Here is a 15,495-nt window from a genome sequence, read left to right on the forward strand (position 1 = left end):
AAAATATGATTAATTAATATTATTTGTTGCTTTAATAATGACAAATTAAGAATAAAAATTTAACAAAACAAACTGATTAAATTTATACAGCAACAGCATAATAAAAACATTGATTAAAAATTCATTCACGGTATTCAATAAATAACATAAATATTATTGGTACATGTACTATTTGTCAATAAAAGAGGTGACACAAAAATTATTTAAAATATAATATATTTGATTTCCGAATATTTGGTATTGACAAATACATAGTTCTATTTTCGTCAAATTAAACTAATTTTGCAACGATCACAGATCACAGTTGTTAGTTCTTTGCTGCCGCGGCTTCCAGAGCGTCTTGTTGGCGTTGGTGGCTGCAACAATAGTAAAACGCGTAATATAAATAGAGAAGAGAGGAACATTAAAAATCCAATTTTTTGTTCTTACTTGAGAGCTCTTGCGACTTGGTAGGCGCCAGTTAGGCCGACAAAAAAGTTCACAGCGCATAAACTGTAGTTTTTCGGTATTATCACCAAACAGTATCTGTTGTAATGGAACAAAAAATTCATATTGTACATCTTCACCAGCGGGAGTATTTATCTTTTGTATTTTACTACCTGGACCAAATGAAGCCGGTGGCCGCAAGCGAGCTGTATTGCTTCACGCTAAGTTGGTCAGCGGGTCTAGTAAGATCTCCAATCCCAGCAAGAACAAGGCCCTTTTAATTTTGATAAAACAAAAATTGAGAAATCGCAGTTAAAATCTCATTTTTACTCTTCTGAAACACTCACAAAAAAGTTTTTTGCATGGCAAAGAAGTGTAAAAAACCATTAATTATGTGTGGTAAAATGTTTTAATTTTTCTAATGAAACAGAAACATGAAAATGAATAGAGTATTAGTTGTAATATGCCGAAGTTTTCAAAAATGACTGGCGATGGCGAACCATTTAATTTTATTTACAGATTAACCTGTCCGTGTTAATTGATATTTAAATGCTTGAATAGTGTGTATTTTAGTCTTACCCATTTGACTATAGGCCCCCAAAAGAACACAGTTTGCGGCCCTGGAAGAGAAGAATCAAGGTCATCTTAGAGAATCTGCATAATTATATTGCTGTGAGAGGAGATCCTCAGAGAGCAGTCCAATATAGAGCTATTATTGCTCTTTAATTTTTCACATTATGGACTCTTTTAACTCTTTTGATTGGTTTTAAAAAATATAAAAAATGCTCACCAGCAGGGTGTTTCCAAAGTGGCTGTAGCTTCTCCGGCACCCTGCGGCCAATGGTGGCCATCGACTTTTGGTAAATTGCAGAGAGCATCTTCGTTTCTCTGATTTCAGCTCCTTATTCGCACTGTTTTTCGTTCTTTTATCTCTAGCAGATGCTCTCTTATCACTGTTTTGTCATTAATGCGATGAAAATGCAATTTTCATTAAAAACGGTTTCATCAAGAGATAAAAAGCAATATTTAAAATAATTTCAAGCAAATCAATATAATTTTATACCTTTCTAAATTTAAACAAATTTGGGCCGAATGAAACAAATAAAAAATTGAGCGCAGTTTTTCCGCAGCTGAACACTGACTGGCCCATCACGCGCTGGCCAGGCAACAATTATTTGACCTCCCCACTTATGGAACTAGTTTTGACCTTGACGGCGAGGAATACTGCGGGACAGGCGAAAATGAACCTTACGACGACCGCGCAATCTGCTAGCGGCCAGCGTGGGAGTCATGGAAAAACACGTGCCGTGTAAAATGACAACAATAACAACAGAAAGTTTATTTCACCGCGGGAAACAGAATTGTATACAGAGATTCACATCAGAACAGCTATTTAATAAAATGGAATCAATGACAGCCAAAAGTCAACTCTGGCGTGAAAAAAGTTTGCAAAACCTGCTTTGCTGTGTAGTAAAATTGTGCAAAAAGTGTAACTTTGTCCGGTGTAAAAGTGCTGCACATCGATATTTAAGATTCAAGAAAGGTACAATATGCACCATACATTTTTAAGCTTTGGTTGTTGTTCGAAAGACCCCTACTGAACCACCCCGAGCCAATAATTCCTTGGCTCTCTCGTTTGTGATCACATGATATATCCCATCTACTCTCTACTAAATAAAAGGAACAGCTGCAGCATTGCAATTTCCTCCTTTCGATATCGTTTATGAAGTCGGCGCTTCCTGCTTCTTCTGGTTCATTTGGTAGCTGTGAATAGAGGAAAAATTAATATTTTAGGATCTTGAGCGAGTTTCTAATTTACTTCATAGCCCTGGCGAACTGGTAGAGGCTGGTAATGGCCACAAAGACGTTCACGGAGAACAGGCTCCAGTTTTTCGGGATGATGACCAAAGAGTACCTGGACCAGATCAGGCCCGTGGCGCTCAGGGCACCCGCTTGGCCCACGCTCAGTTTGTCAGCAGGCCTCGACAGGTCACCAATTCCGGCGATGACAAGACCCTGAGTACCATTTTAGGCGAAATTAGCTTAGAACTAGGCCACTAATATTAGAACCAGAAGCCTACATTAACAATCAGCTTTTTGTTATGATTAAAGTTGTTTCAGTCAATTTATGGAAAACAATAATTCTAAAATTAACTGGATGTGGCAATTTTGTTTGCGAATATTGCTGCCAACTCACCCATTTGAAGAGAGGGGCCCAGAAGAAAACTGTTTTTGGTCCTGAAACAAGAAGAAGAATGATATTTTTGGCGCAAATTGTGTCACGGTTTTAGCACCTGCAGGATGGGCCCAAAGAGGCTGCAGCTTCTGCGGGACAAACTTGTCCAGCACGGCTATCGACTTGCGGTAGATGATCGACATGACGGATAGCGTTTAGCGAGAATTCAGCTCAAATTTCGCTATCTTGTCAAGGTTGTTCCAAAAGTTATTATTCTAGGCGTAAAGGGGGAGTGGCACTTGACAGAAAATCGATTTTTTTTTACGTCAAGATATAGGTTTACAATCGGTTCCGTGTCTGTGAATAAGCAATAATACCCATTTTTGGGGTCTTTTTTCGATTAAAATTTAAATAAAGATAACTAATTGTTACCTGTTAAGAGTAAAAATATAATTATTTAAGAAGCAAATTAATTTGTATTTTCCCGTATTTCCTTAAGTAGTTCTAATCATTCTGCTGCCTACCGGTTAGTTTTTATTCTAAATTATATCACTAGCGCCACAGCTCGGTAAAGACAAAAATAAACGAGAATAACCACGCCCCCTTCACGCACGACTTTTGGCCTTGGCGGTGTAAATTTTGCGTTCGTACGTCCGCAATTAATTTAATTCGGCTTTAATTGAGCTGGTACGGTCCCGTTTTGCCTCGCATCAGGTGTCCGTGGACAACGAGGACACAATGTACGCACAGTCGTTCGGTGGGCAGGGCGACAACAACCTGGCGAGCCTCAGCCCCAACGTCAGGCCCCTGTCTCCCTTCTTGAACATCGACCCCAACGCGATCCGCGGCACGCAGCCAGAGTTTATATTCCCTGAAGGTGAGAAATGTGGATTTTCGAGCCGGAAATTGCTGATTTACATTGGTTTTCAGGCGCCGCAAGACAGAGGGGCCGCTTTGAGCTCGCGTTTTCGCAGATCGGCGGCTCATGCATGATCGGTGCGGCCATCGGTGGAGGCACCGGACTCTATAAGGGCCTCAGGGCGTCCACCCTCGCCGGAGAGACTGGCAAGCTGAGGAGGACGCAGGTTGGTGGATTTATCTTAGTGGAAAATATTCATGTTTCTTAAAAACTCATTGTTTGCATTGCAGGTTTTGAACCACGTGATGAAGCAGGGCGCCGCTAGTGCAAACACCCTGGGGGTGGTGGCTGTGATGTACAGTGGCTTCGGAGTGCTCCTTTCGTGGGCACGCGGCGAGGACGACGAGTACAACACGCTTGCCGCAGCCTCTGCTACAGGCTTGCTGTTCAAGTCTTCGGCAGGCCTCAAACGCTGCATGCTGGGCGGCGGTGTGGGCTTTGGCCTCGCGGCCGTCTACTGTCTCTGGGCTTCCAGGGTACGGATGGACAATGTCCGGACAATGCACTTTTAAAGATATCTAAAAAATATTAGTCTCCGCGGAAAGTGGAGCGGCAGCGGCTCAGCGATCGATTGTCACTTATCTGATAGGCTTAGCGTCTCTTTCTGCGTCAATCGTTAAAATAATTGTCTACGCTTTCATTTGATTGTGGCTAATAAATAATTACTAGATTTCTTAGTTAATTACAAGTCTTTCCATTTTAAATTAAAAATTCCATTTCTTATTTCGTGGAAAATTTTCAGAGGGAAATAGTAGCTTTAGAGCGATACCTATTAAACTGGAAAAGATCAGGCTTTTCATTTAAATAAATCAGCCGTTATTTAATAAAATCTCGACAGTGGTTTCCAAACTTATCATCTAGACAAAAACAGTAAAAAATTTCAGTAAATCATCATACTTTATTTCAGTCTTTAAGTACATAATAGTCTGGGTCGTCTGGGACCACTCCAGCTCTGTCCTCCTGGACAGGGTTTTCGTAAGTTGTTTGCCAGAAGGGTTGCCTTTACTCATACGCTTTTATAATTTTATTGACTGAGTCATTGTGCACTATAATGTGGGTGTTTGACAAAATGTGAATACAAACAACAGCAATAAGAGTATTCAACAAATTCAGTCCAGCTGTTAGTAATCAGTCATGAAATTGAATTGCATCCTCTCTTCACATATATAGATCCTGGGCCCTGAAATTCAAACAAATATTTAACATATCGCTAATTCCAACAATATTTTTGCTTCTAACTTGGGGTGTTTACAAATTTTTTCCTATCTTACAATTTGATCCTTGAGTATTTGTGCTCAGTTTCCTTGTTTGATGCCATTGAATCAGCCATCCACTAACACTGCGTCTATTTCTTCCTGGACCTGATAATTTAACAAAATCAATATAAAACTTACTGAAAATTCAATTTGAAACCTGTTCCATTGTAGCGTTAACTGGAACAACGCACGGCACGACTTTCTTTGGTTTGAAATATTTGACAAATGCGATCAGTTCAGCACGCGACGAGTGCATTGAATGGGATATCTGCACCAGGTTTATCCCTTTGTGTTCTCTCACAGGCTAATTCATGAAAATCATCAAATACTGTCAAAAATATTTAAAAACAATAGGAGCTTACAAAAAACTCGCCTCCGACTGAATACCATTGAGCAGAGGGCCGTATATACAGGACATGAATGTAGTCTTGAACGCAAGGCAGACGCCTCCTTCCTTTGCCGGGTCTCTGTATCAGAATGAGAAATGAACTAATTTACCAAAATCTGATATTCCATTCTGACAATATGGCAAAGGGAATTAAAATCAATATTGTGATCAACATTGTAAAGATTTGTTCCCCTTTAAGTTTTATCAATGATTTTGAATAAAAAAAACTACGTGCAAAATCTTTACGCCAAGTATGGAAAAAACAGGAAATTCCTTGCAGTTATATAGACTCAAAAGAACTGTGTAGTTACAGATAATAAAATATTTTCTGGCAATTTATGAAGACCAAACAACACTCACGTAAGATTGACACATGTGCAGGAACGTTTCTCCACTTTCCCTGGTGATGCAGGACGTGAGCTCCTGGATGCCATCGTAGAGGTTGAAGCAATCACTGCTCACGTGAACCTTTTTCCTGTACCTTTTCGCCAGCTCCATTATCAAAAATTCAGATCCAATCTTGGCTGGTTTGTCTATGTGGACGTGGCCGCGATCAGCAGTGCGCTTACGGAATTTGTCTATTTCCGTTATGATCAGGTTCAGACTCTCGTGCCGAGAGGGGAAGTGCTGGTTGGCCTGCGTCCAGAAGGTCGTATCCAGGTACATGGCGTCCAATTCCCTTGGCTCCCCGTTAGTGTGCAGAAATGAGATCTTTGAATAGTCGGAAGGATTGAACCGGAAGTCTCCAGTGTACAATATTGTCTTTTCTCCCGTTTCAAAAAGAAACCTGAAAATTTATTATTAAAAGTGAGTTTTTCTACATCTAAAAATTCTACTAAATTTGAAGTAACCACAACCTTTGATTAATGGAAGAATTTTTAGGAAAAGAACAAATCTCCAAAATTAAATTCAATTTAAACAAAATTACTGAAGAATCCAAAGCATCCAATTAACACCAAAAAGCACCAATTTCCTACATGCAAGAGCCAAGACAGTGGCCGGCTGGGATCAGGGTGACAACCAGGTCGAGCTGGTAGTCCGAGTCAAGGATGGGCACCTGCACCAAGTTGGGGCCCAGGGTCAGGGTTTGGATCTTGGCCAGCACTGACTCGTTGTCTCTCATCAAATTCTTCAGGATCTGAGCGGAAACTTCGGAGCAGTAAATGAAATGGTCCGCTTTGCTGGCAATATGGGCGGAAAACGACACTTCGTTTAGCCCTCGCATGTGATCTGAGAAATTTAAATAATTAATAAGATTAGTCAAAATGAGGATATCGTAAATCTGTACCTGCGTGACAGTGGGACAGAAAATAGGCCGTACATGAGCTCGCGTTATCCGGCAGAAAACTGTCTACAGCGATGCCTTTGATTTCATCAACAAAGCCAGAGAACTGACTCATGTTATATATTATTTAGTCTCGAGTACTAGCACTACCCTGCTATGACATGTATTGGTCGAGTATCAGTCGTAATCACAGTACTAGATGTTTATTTGAAAAAAATATTTACTGTCATGCACAGGTAGCCGGCCTTGTATTGTTTAAACCCCTTCCATGTAGCTTTTTACAGATAATTTCCCACATGACACCAACAGAATGATAGCCGCTTTTCAATAATTTCACAATTCAACACAATGATGATAGCAGCTTTCTATAATTTCACATTACTACCCATGACATCGACTGAATGATCATTCTAGTAACTATTCCTTCCACTAGGTGCCACCTCTGTCTACATTTTTCAAAAAATTGTCTTAAGCCCGCGCGTACTGGTATTAATTTGTTGCTGCAATAAAAGTACACTTTGATTGTCAAGAAATTTCACAAATTTATTTTTTCATTGGAACTTTTTATCATACTGACTATCATAAATTTGATTCCAGCAATTATTACTTTTCGGAATAATCTATTTTTTATGAATGAATAAAAATCAGGTGTGTAACTTTCATATATTAGTGTTGGAATAAATACTTCTGATGAAATACGCTACATGTTAAAAAATTGATTTCAGACTTCAAAAATTAAATCTGATATTTTCTAAGCGCCAGAGAAAATGCAGAAAATAGCATCAAATTTTCTTAAGTATTTTAACAACCATGATAGAGTTTGGGGGAAATTTTACATCCCTCACACAAAATGCACGAAGAATAACAGAAACCTATTCGGATATAATAGGTTGATTATTCAAGATCAGATATAAAATTTCATCTTTCGCATTCAATTAATGCATTGTTCCATGGTTAATTTCGTAATGTGCCGTTGTGAATTAATTCAATGTCAAAAACAAAAAAAATCATGCAGAAAATTCAATTTTGACCCGAGACTAGGTTTTACACATAATTATTCAGTGGATAATTTTTTAGCATTATGTGTTTGATAAAATCATAGGCAACTAATACCAAAATAAAAATGAATTAGTCTCTATTTGAATAATTACAAGTAAACCCTAGTCTCAAGCCAATAAACTTTACAACGTTACAGCAATATGACGTTATAAGCGCTTTACAGTTTAAACTGCAGCTACCAAAACTCAAAGTATCAAGAGAGTTCGCGCCATTTGGGTAGAAATTTATGTGATGCGCATTAGAAACTTGCATTTCCACCCTCAAATCAAGTAACATTCTAATTTCTCATCTTCCACCGAAACAATGATCTCATGAAGCAGTTAAATTCAGTCTCTCGAAGGATACGATACCAACAAGGTACGTACTCCACGCCGCCTCTTAGCGCTCCACCCTGGCTGAAATGGCTCCTACAGAAACCAAATAGAATATTTTATTAATTATAAAATTTTAAAAACGCGATTTTACCTCTGCCAGACGTTTCTCCCTGCTGGACCCATTGTCACAGAGACTGGGCAGAGTTTTCGGTGTCCAACCCACTTTCAGAGGACTTCCATGGGCAGCAAGGTAGGTTTTTTCCTCAACTGTCAGGAAAGGAAGCACCTTCATGAGGTTTTTAGTGGACAAGTTCAGAAGGCGCAGATTTGGCAAGAATGCTCGACGAAACACGTCCCTGCAAAGAGACATTCAAAATAAAACCATCTTAAGAGTTTTTAAAATTATTTACAGCTTTTTGTCTTTCTTCTTCTCAGCATACTCAATGCAGGCATTGACAAGCTCCATTTCAGACTCGATTTGCATCTTATCCAAGGACAGAAAAAGCTTGACAGCTTCTTCGCTGGCCTCTAAGAAGCCGATATCCCGCAAGCACTCGCTTGCATTCTCTTCCAACAGCTAAAAATTGTCAGAATGAAATTTCGCTAAGTAAAATGACAAAATCTTATTTAAACTTAAGAGCCGCAAATCAAAAATGATAGTTTAAATGACAGGAAAGTTGTAAAATACATACCTCGAGGCAAGCCTTAGCGATGCCTCTGATCAGGCGGTGCTCAGTCAGCACATTCCATACATTTTCCACCAACAGAAATTTGTTCCTCAGTTGTTCCAAGCACAAATGACTCAGATCATCTAGCAGGTACTCATCGGCGGCCCTTGCCAACTGAAGACAAACCTCCAGACTCTCCACTTTGGACTTGAGGTGTCCACTCAGGTGAATGAACCTTTAAAATTATTTTAGCATATAAAATCGCAGTATGTAAATAAAATCTTCTCACTCGATGACCAGTTTGAAGACGTCAGGTTCAATGGTCTTCACCCTGATTGGTCCAGGGTTGGCCAGGGTCAACGGGCTGTTCAGCAACCCTGAGAAATACTCGCTGCCTACTATCAGTTCCAGTCTGAAGGCTCGAATTTCCTGAGGAAAAATATTAGCTTGAATAAAGAAATTTAATAATTAACAAAAAGAAATTTGATTTAGTCATGCTGATATAAACATTATTTATCCAGGCAGGCTCCATATACATACATTTAAAATGCAATTTATGCATGTTTGCATCATCTTTTTGTACATATTATTGAATTTACATACATATACATAATAATATAATGTATGTATGAATGTAATGAATATTGTTTTATATATATAAATATATGTAATGAATTATGCAATCCAATCATAATCATTATAATAGATATGATACATATATTCTTAATTGTACATAACATACATAGCGTGACAATAATTATGTATTATTTTGGTATGGTACATACCTTGGCGAGCCGTTCATTGCGACCGACCAGGAAAACACAGTCTGTCAGGTGACCGTCGGCCAGGGCCTTCAGTTTCATGGCAGCGACCGTCTTCATCGTCGAAAGATCTGCACCTCTTTTACCTTTTGCAGACACAGGGACAGGGTGACCTGACTTGGCCGGAATGCTTGCTGACTTGGTTGAGTTGCGAGTGCGCATGACTTTTATCTTTTATTTCTTCCTCTCCTCAAGCGTCTGAATCAGTCTGAATGCAAAATGCATAAAATAATAATTGACATACATATATATAAGACGACAAAACACTGATTTCACATCCAACACAAGCATCTACACTTCTTACCACTAATCGACGAAAGACGAAACTGATGACGGAGATTGTAAAATTGCGTCGATTTTTTTCACTGGGATAAGGTGTTCAATGTTATACGCTCTCAACTCCAGATCCAACCTGACCGTACAATCGCGAACGTGCAGTGTGCCATAAGAATTCAAGGAAATGTGCAAGGCAAAGAGGCAGTCGTGGAAAGAAAAGTGAAGCAAAAATAAAACGAGACACATCAGGAAAAGACGAGAAGGAATGGAAGTAGAATTTTTGTTAAATGACGTTAAATATGTAAATAAATCATTGTTATTTCAAAATATTTAAATCATAATTCAAATTACTCCCCTTAAACATTTCTGGATGACCCTTCATATATAATTATATAGCAATAATAATAAACCATGTAATTTTTTGTTTCATTTTTACGAGTTTTGTGTGCGTGAATTTGCAGTTGAAGTTGGGTGGGATGCATTAGAGAAGAATTACACCAAACCTATTTTGAATTGAAATAAAAATAAATTAAACAAAAAGCCCACAAAACAATTATTATAGACATTTTGGAAAGCATAATAACTCGCCGTGAACTCATTTATTTCGAGAAAAAAATTAAAATTTAATAAATTACATGTGAACGGTGAATTACATTCGGTTTTTCATGAAATATATATAGTAGGACAGTCCTAGTGGTGGTTTAAAAAAATGTCCTATCATAATTTGATGATCACATCATCATCTTGATTTCCAAACACGCCAAATAATACATACGTTGTGCGGCGAGAACCGAGCACCAAAGTTGTGTAAAAACAAATTATATTAAGATTTTCCAACTAAAATTTTGAGTACTTTCCCGGATTGAAGGTTTTTAGAAAACCCCCAAATTCAACCATACCTTGGAAGTTATTGAACAAAACTTTATTTGTAGAAAATTTTAATGTCGAACTTCTTTTACAAATATAATACTGAATGATTATGTAGGTTAAAGATCAAGGTCGCTATAATTTTCGTAATTTTCAATTTTGAGTTACAAATTAAATTTAGAAAAATAAAATTTTTCTGTAAAAACTGCATACCGATTAACTCGTTTTGATACTTCCTTGACGAGTCAAAGAGGGCAAAAAGATTGTGAGCCCTTTTAAAAGGCCTGCACGACATGAACAGGCAGGTGCAAGGAACTAAATTATGGGAGTGGAATTTTGATATATATGGCAAAAATTAATTTTCATTAAATAATTCATTATTACTTTTATTTCGATTTTGTACAAATCATTCCAATTTATTTATCCTTCAATATTTTCTTCACACATTACATCGCTCTTTAGAACTGAAATAATTAAACAATAGGTCGAAAATTTTATCAATTACGAAATTTCATATTTTGAAATGGAAATAGACAAAATTTTGAATCCATTCATGAAACACATTATTGGTGAATGACGTTAGATTTGTCTTGAAATATATGTATTAAAATAGGTTTTGGTGCTAATATTCAGAATTTAGCATAGAGCATGATAGCAAGGGTGGCCATTAGGTAGGCGGAGAAGACGGGGAGGGTGGCCCTGGCGTCGTTGCACAGGTTCTTCTCCGAGCACTCGTGACAGCCCTCAACCGTGGAGTTCGTGTTTAGTATGAGAGGACCGAGAATCGAGCAGGTGTACGAGCCCAGCACTGAGCAACCCCGGAAGGTCACCTTATTTTTTCGATCCTTGGCTGAAATTGCACAAAATTTTTAGCTTTTCATCAACAATTAAATACATTATTAAGACGATTTTATAAATAATATTAAATATTTTTGATTTGAATCCTGAACCTGATAGAAAAAATATGTAACCTGCAATGGTTATCTTGAAGCAGATGTCGTTGGACGTGGCACTAGTTGGGTTGAGAGCTTCATATGGGAACGCGAAGAAATCCGGAAAGAGGATGTTCTGCGCCTTCTCGATAGTTTTCTTGAGCGATTCATCGCAGTTCTTGGAATCCTGCGTCGACGAGACTGGCTTGAACACCTCCTTCTCGCAGCCCTTGTCTTCGTGCGAATTGCACGTGTGACACTCCAGCGCAAACCCTAAATGTTTTGTAATTTGGTTGTGTCACATGATGATAGATACATTTAAATTCAAACTGAAAACTTTTATTTTCGAGATAATTAAAATAGGAATGAATTTTTAGAATAAGCAATGATAATTTTTCAAGATTGTGTGGCCTGGGAAGAGAGAATAATAATAAAATTCACTTAATCCTCTTAATTTTGATCTAAATTGCATTTTATATATTTATTTTTTTCTCTCTACAAAGACTGAATTATTGAAAAATGATATCCATATATTCTTGGAAATATTTCTCATTCCATCAAAAATTTGTTTCCTATTTTAGTATCTCACAAATTTTGTTATTCTCTTTTTAAAAACAGAAAAAAATACAAAGCAAATTAATGAAAATATAAAATAATCGAATGGCTAAAGCTCTGCTTTGATATTCGTCATTCCATATTATAAAGTCCCTTGCAATTGAAAATAAAATTTTTGGTTCATTAAAACTTGTACATATTTAATTTACACACTTTCAATTAAAAATCGATTCAGCTCTTTCCGAGAGTAAGAAATATTTTCCTGCGTACCTGACTGGACGAAGAGAATGAGGAAGCAGAGTCCGAATGTTTCGGCGGCGTGCATTTTAGAAAAAATATACTCAGCAATCGAGATCTCTAACTGGAATTAAGTGCGTTTTGCTTTGTGAGCTGATCCCTGCGTCGCGGGAAGGATGTGGTTATGGTGCGCACACACAAACCCTGACGCTGCGCGATTCCTGTTATTTTAGGCCAACGGAACGGGAAATCCAAAGAAAGCGACACAATTTAATTTAAAGCAAGTCTATTTTCCTTCTATATGAAGTTAACTAAACAGGAAGTGAAATTCTAGAAAAAAAGAGAAATAAAAATTCATATATTAATTTGAAAAATAGAATTGAATTTATTTCATAGAGAACTGAATAAAAAGTGGCTCAAGCGAAGGCTGCTGCGAGGAGGGCCAGTCCAGCCGCCAGGTAAGCAGAGATGAGCGGCAGGGCGGCGTGGTTGCACATGTCACCGGCGCACAGGTGGCACCCGTGGAAGTGGAGCCGGCCCATCGCCCTTTGCAGGCTTGTGCAGGTTTCCCTGCCGCCCAGCACCGAGCAACCGAAGAAATGCACGGTCTTGTTCGCTCCTTCCTCTGTGTGACGATAACAATTTTTAAAACAATTTAGTAATCAATTTAGTAAAATCAGTTGATAGCAGTGTGAAATTTAAAATGAAACTGAAATTCCAATTCTTCCCGCACGGGAATATTTGGGATAAACCTTGTCTCACAAATTTCATTTTTGACGATTTTCGCGATAGGATTAAGGGTTAATTGTCAATTTTTACCGACTTTATTTGCCCATCCTGAATTTTACATATGTTGTTAGGGATGTTTCATAGTGTGTAACCTGAAATTTTGAGCAAAAAATTCGGGGGCTCTTTTTGGGAAATCGCGATTTTCGAAAATTGAAAACTTCAGATAGTAAATCCGAAATATCAAGTTATCTTCGGTCCAGATTGGAATTTTGATAAGATTTTTTCACCTCTAGACGTAAATTTTTAAGTAGAACAAGTTTGCCGTTGGTCAAAATTTTGTAGGTCAAAGGTCAAGGTCACAAATTCGCATGCCAAATGTTTGGTTAAAAATATCGCAAAATACGCCCCCTCGGATTTTTTTCATGAAAACGTAAAAAATGTAGCCCTGAATGCGTAGAATTGAATGGTTAAGAGAAATCGATGGGCACTCTCGTAGATCGCGAGATATTTTGAATTTAAGGATTCGTGTCGAGCGTCCGGCACGACGACAACATCATCCGCCGATTTTACTTTCGTAATTTACGTCGGAATATGATCTGTAACCCCACATGTTATGCATATGATTACCTAGAAAAATAAACGAGCTTTCCAGTGGTGTGCTTAAAATTATTTTTGGTATCAAACTTTTCAAGTAATAGCGGCGCGCGAAAAGAAAATATAAAATTTTCAAATATTGACATTTTTGCAAATCTCAAAACTCGGGTTCTAACCATCAGAATTGCAAAAACTACCCACCGTTGGACTCGTCTCGACCTTCCCTGATCAGCTGAAAGGTTTAGGGGTGTTTACCTTCCACCCCTAACTGTAAGATGCTACATTTTTTGTTTTTTTCTTGGGGGTTGAAGTTCAGCAACTTAGGGGTGGAGGGTAAACACCCCTAAACCTTTCAGCTGGTCAGGGAAGGTCGAGACGAGTCCAACGGTGGGTAGTTTTTGCAATTCTGATGGTTAGAACCCGAGATTTGAGATTTATAAAAATGTCAATATTTGAAAAATTTATATTTTCTTTTCGCGCGCCGCTATTTCTTGAGAAGTTTGGAACCAAAACAAAATGTAAGCACACCACTGTATAGCTCGTTTATTTTTCTAGGTAATCATATGCATAACATGTGGGGTTACAGATCATATTCCGACGTAAATTACGAAAGTAAAATCGGCGGATGATGTTGTCGTCGTGCCGGACGCTCGACACGAATCCTTAAATTCAAAATATCTCGCGATCTACGAGAGTGCCCATCGATTTCTCTTAACCATTCAATTCTACGCATTCAGGGCTACATTTTTTACGTTTTCATGAAAAAAATCCGAGGGGGCGTATTTTGCGATATTTTTAACCAAACATTTGGCATGCGAATTTGTGACCTTGACCTTTGACCTACAAAATTTTGACCAACGGCAAACTTGTTCTACTTAAAAATTTACGTCTAGAGGTGAAAAAATCTTATCAAAATTCCAATCTGGACCGAAGATAACTTGATATTTCGGATTTACTATCTGAAGTTTTCAATTTTCGAAAATCGCGATTTCCCAAAAAGAGCCCCCGAATTTTTTGCTCAAAATTTCAGGTTACACACTATGAAACATCCCTAACAACATATGTAAAATTCAGGATGGGCAAATAAAGTCGGTAAAAATTGACAATTACCCTTAATCCTATCGCAAAAATCGTCTTTTATTAAATAGAAAAATAGTTCTCTAGATGGAATAAAATATTTTTCCTTGAAAGAACTTTAAATGAATAAATTAAAATGTGCTGAGAGAAAAATCCGAAGAAATAACTAGTGTGGATCAATTATTCTCTCGATACGCATTTATTAAATTATATCTATTTGGTTTGCGAACCTCGACGAAAATGAGTTGTTACAAAATGCAATTTTGGTATCTAGCCAATATTTACGAGACAATTAAACTATTTCAATAGAAAAACAATTTTACAATATCTTCTGAACCCTCAACTTGAGTAAGAATCTTGATCCAATCAATTCTAAAAATTTTATTCATGTATCCTTTTTACGTTGATTTTTAAATGTTTTAAGTATTTTTTATATTTATATATAAAATTGAATATTCTATTCAACTTACTGGAGAGGCTGAATCGGACACAATTTTCGCTTGACTTTTGGTACTTGATAAGTGATTCGACGTCCAGCGAGGTTTGGCCTGGGTACATGCTCCTGACAGAGTTCAGCGTTTCCCTGAACGACTGCTCGCAGCTTTTAGCTAGGCTTGCGTCATTCCTCACATGAAGGTGGTCCGTAGTGCAGTCTCTGTCCGTTTGCGAATTGCACGTGTGGCAGTGCAGAGCGAAACCTGAGGGAAGATTATTCTGAAAAGGGATACAGGTTTTTTAATTATTAAATTATACCTGAATTGACGAGGAGAATGAGCAAGAGGCACGTTCTGACCATTTTGATTGGAGTGTGAGACTCAGAGCGTTGGGTCCGTCGCTTTTGACTGGCCACATTCACCACTGGAAAAGGGTGCGACTGTCGTCACTTCCATTCAGTCTGTTTGAATTATTATTGGTT

The 15,495-nt window shown here is 37.9% G+C and overlaps 7 protein-coding genes across 8 annotated transcripts; 1 reads left to right on the forward strand and 6 right to left on the reverse strand.

The window, feature by feature from the left end:
- Positions 1-199: 199 nt before the first annotated feature.
- LOC135941487 (mitochondrial pyruvate carrier 2-like) lies at positions 200-1,607 on the reverse strand. The gene is made up of 6 exons (XM_065487061.1): positions 1,490-1,607; positions 1,217-1,379; positions 1,006-1,046; positions 600-700; positions 430-525; positions 200-356 (listed from the first exon to the last, which is right to left on the reverse strand). Exons 2-6 carry the CDS (start codon positions 1,302-1,304, stop codon positions 308-310), a joined length of 375 nt encoding a protein of 124 aa, XP_065343133.1. The 5' UTR covers positions 1,305-1,379; positions 1,490-1,607; the 3' UTR covers positions 200-307.
- A 129-nt stretch (positions 1,608-1,736) lies between these two features.
- On the reverse strand, positions 1,737-2,859 carry LOC135941488 (mitochondrial pyruvate carrier 2-like). Its single transcript, XM_065487062.1, has 4 exons — positions 2,721-2,859; positions 2,624-2,664; positions 2,246-2,442; positions 1,737-2,190 (listed from the first exon to the last, which is right to left on the reverse strand). The coding sequence occupies exons 1-4, from the start codon at positions 2,803-2,805 to the stop codon at positions 2,148-2,150; spliced, it is 366 nt and encodes a 121-aa protein (XP_065343134.1). The 5' UTR covers positions 2,806-2,859; the 3' UTR covers positions 1,737-2,147.
- A 337-nt stretch (positions 2,860-3,196) lies between these two features.
- Positions 3,197-5,081, forward strand: Tim23 (translocase of inner mitochondrial membrane 23). The gene is made up of 4 exons (XM_065484400.1): positions 3,197-3,249; positions 3,317-3,479; positions 3,533-3,687; positions 3,752-5,081. Exons 2-4 carry the CDS (start codon positions 3,341-3,343, stop codon positions 4,031-4,033), a joined length of 576 nt encoding a protein of 191 aa, XP_065340472.1. The 5' UTR covers positions 3,197-3,249; positions 3,317-3,340; the 3' UTR covers positions 4,034-5,081.
- LOC135939822 (protein artemis-like) lies at positions 4,402-6,835 on the reverse strand. 2 transcript variants are annotated; one of them, XM_065484398.1, is made up of 8 exons: positions 6,675-6,832; positions 6,454-6,604; positions 6,143-6,395; positions 5,526-5,952; positions 5,140-5,244; positions 4,935-5,081; positions 4,793-4,882; positions 4,402-4,701 (listed from the first exon to the last, which is right to left on the reverse strand). In XM_065484398.1, the coding sequence occupies exons 2-7, from the start codon at positions 6,563-6,565 to the stop codon at positions 4,844-4,846; spliced, it is 1,083 nt and encodes a 360-aa protein (XP_065340470.1). In that variant the 5' UTR covers positions 6,566-6,604; positions 6,675-6,832; the 3' UTR covers positions 4,402-4,701; positions 4,793-4,843. The 2 variants fall into 2 exon arrangements, with proteins under 2 accessions (XP_065340470.1, XP_065340469.1); XM_065484397.1 differs by having other exon boundaries at positions 6,454-6,835.
- Positions 6,836-6,961: 126 nt separating this feature from the next.
- Positions 6,962-9,755, reverse strand: LOC135939823 (uncharacterized). The gene is made up of 7 exons (XM_065484399.1): positions 9,617-9,755; positions 9,277-9,520; positions 8,781-8,920; positions 8,516-8,726; positions 8,234-8,400; positions 7,975-8,179; positions 6,962-7,916 (listed from the first exon to the last, which is right to left on the reverse strand). Exons 2-7 carry the CDS (start codon positions 9,472-9,474, stop codon positions 7,836-7,838), a joined length of 1,002 nt encoding a protein of 333 aa, XP_065340471.1. The 5' UTR covers positions 9,475-9,520; positions 9,617-9,755; the 3' UTR covers positions 6,962-7,835.
- A 1,055-nt stretch (positions 9,756-10,810) lies between these two features.
- LOC135939214 (uncharacterized) lies at positions 10,811-12,349 on the reverse strand. The gene is made up of 3 exons (XM_065483472.1): positions 12,213-12,349; positions 11,427-11,660; positions 10,811-11,305 (listed from the first exon to the last, which is right to left on the reverse strand). Exons 1-3 carry the CDS (start codon positions 12,265-12,267, stop codon positions 11,085-11,087), a joined length of 510 nt encoding a protein of 169 aa, XP_065339544.1. The 5' UTR covers positions 12,268-12,349; the 3' UTR covers positions 10,811-11,084.
- Positions 12,350-12,536: 187 nt separating this feature from the next.
- LOC135940067 (uncharacterized) lies at positions 12,537-15,458 on the reverse strand. The gene is made up of 3 exons (XM_065484740.1): positions 15,333-15,458; positions 15,050-15,277; positions 12,537-12,804 (listed from the first exon to the last, which is right to left on the reverse strand). The coding sequence occupies exons 1-3, from the start codon at positions 15,373-15,375 to the stop codon at positions 12,596-12,598; spliced, it is 480 nt and encodes a 159-aa protein (XP_065340812.1). The 5' UTR covers positions 15,376-15,458; the 3' UTR covers positions 12,537-12,595.
- Between the last annotated feature and the right edge of the window lie 37 nt (positions 15,459-15,495).

Source organism: Cloeon dipterum, chromosome 3 (genome assembly GCF_949628265.1).
Source record: "Cloeon dipterum chromosome 3, ieCloDipt1.1, whole genome shotgun sequence".
Classification (NCBI taxonomy): Eukaryota; Metazoa; Arthropoda; class Insecta; order Ephemeroptera; family Baetidae; genus Cloeon; species Cloeon dipterum.

Bases quoted from the DNA above. Each gene is read 5' to 3' on its own strand.
- LOC135940067 (XM_065484740.1), bottom strand. From the start codon at position 15,375: ATGGTCAGAACGTGCCTCTTGCTCATTCTCCTCGTCAATTCAG. The intron at 15,278-15,332 runs GTATAATTTAAT...ATCTTCCCTCAG, and splicing joins CATTCTCCTCGTCAATTCAG to GTTTCGCTCTGCACTGCCAC. The intron at 12,805-15,049 runs GTAAGTTGAATA...ATCGTCACACAG, and splicing joins TGTCCGATTCAGCCTCTCCA to AGGAAGGAGCGAACAAGACC.
- LOC135939822 (XM_065484397.1), bottom strand. From the start codon at position 6,565: ATGAGTCAGTTCTCTGGCTTTGTTGATGAAATCAAAGGCATCGCTGTA. The intron at 6,396-6,453 runs GTACAGATTTAC...TAAATTTCTCAG, and splicing joins TCTGTCCCACTGTCACGCAG to ATCACATGCGAGGGCTAAAC. The intron at 5,245-5,525 runs GTGAGTGTTGTT...ATTCTGATACAG, and splicing joins TGCACATGTGTCAATCTTAC to AGACCCGGCAAAGGAAGGAG.
- Tim23 (XM_065484400.1), top strand. From the start codon at position 3,341: ATGTACGCACAGTCGTTCGGTGGGCAGGGCGACAACAACCTGGCGAGC. The intron at 3,480-3,532 runs GTGAGAAATGTG...ATTGGTTTTCAG, and splicing joins AGAGTTTATATTCCCTGAAG to GCGCCGCAAGACAGAGGGGC. The intron at 3,688-3,751 runs GTTGGTGGATTT...TTTGCATTGCAG, and splicing joins GCAAGCTGAGGAGGACGCAG to GTTTTGAACCACGTGATGAA.
- LOC135941488 (XM_065487062.1), bottom strand. From the start codon at position 2,805: ATGTCGATCATCTACCGCAAGTCGATAGCCGTGCTGGACAAGTTTGTC. The intron at 2,665-2,720 runs GTGCTAAAACCG...TTCTTGTTTCAG, and splicing joins TCTTTGGGCCCATCCTGCAG to GACCAAAAACAGTTTTCTTC. The intron at 2,191-2,245 runs GTAAATTAGAAA...CTCTATTCACAG, and splicing joins CAGTTCGCCAGGGCTATGAA to CTACCAAATGAACCAGAAGA.
- LOC135941487 (XM_065487061.1), bottom strand. From the start codon at position 1,304: ATGCTCTCTGCAATTTACCAAAAGTCGATGGCCACCATTGGCCGCAGG. The intron at 1,047-1,216 runs GTGAGCATTTTT...CTTCTCTTCCAG, and splicing joins ACTTTGGAAACACCCTGCTG to GGCCGCAAACTGTGTTCTTT. The intron at 526-599 runs GTAGTAAAATAC...CCATTACAACAG, and splicing joins ACCGGCTTCATTTGGTCCAG to ATACTGTTTGGTGATAATAC.
- LOC135939823 (XM_065484399.1), bottom strand. From the start codon at position 9,474: ATGCGCACTCGCAACTCAACCAAGTCAGCAAGCATTCCGGCCAAGTCA. The intron at 8,921-9,276 runs GTATGTACCATA...ATTTTTCCTCAG, and splicing joins GCAATGAACGGCTCGCCAAG to GAAATTCGAGCCTTCAGACT. The intron at 7,917-7,974 runs GTAAAATCGCGT...TGGTTTCTGTAG, and splicing joins GGGAGAAACGTCTGGCAGAG to GAGCCATTTCAGCCAGGGTG.
- LOC135939214 (XM_065483472.1), bottom strand. From the start codon at position 12,267: ATGCACGCCGCCGAAACATTCGGACTCTGCTTCCTCATTCTCTTCGTC. The intron at 11,661-12,212 runs GTACGCAGGAAA...CAAAACATTTAG, and splicing joins CATTCTCTTCGTCCAGTCAG to GGTTTGCGCTGGAGTGTCAC. The intron at 11,306-11,426 runs GTTACATATTTT...GTGCAATTTCAG, and splicing joins CTTCAAGATAACCATTGCAG to CCAAGGATCGAAAAAATAAG.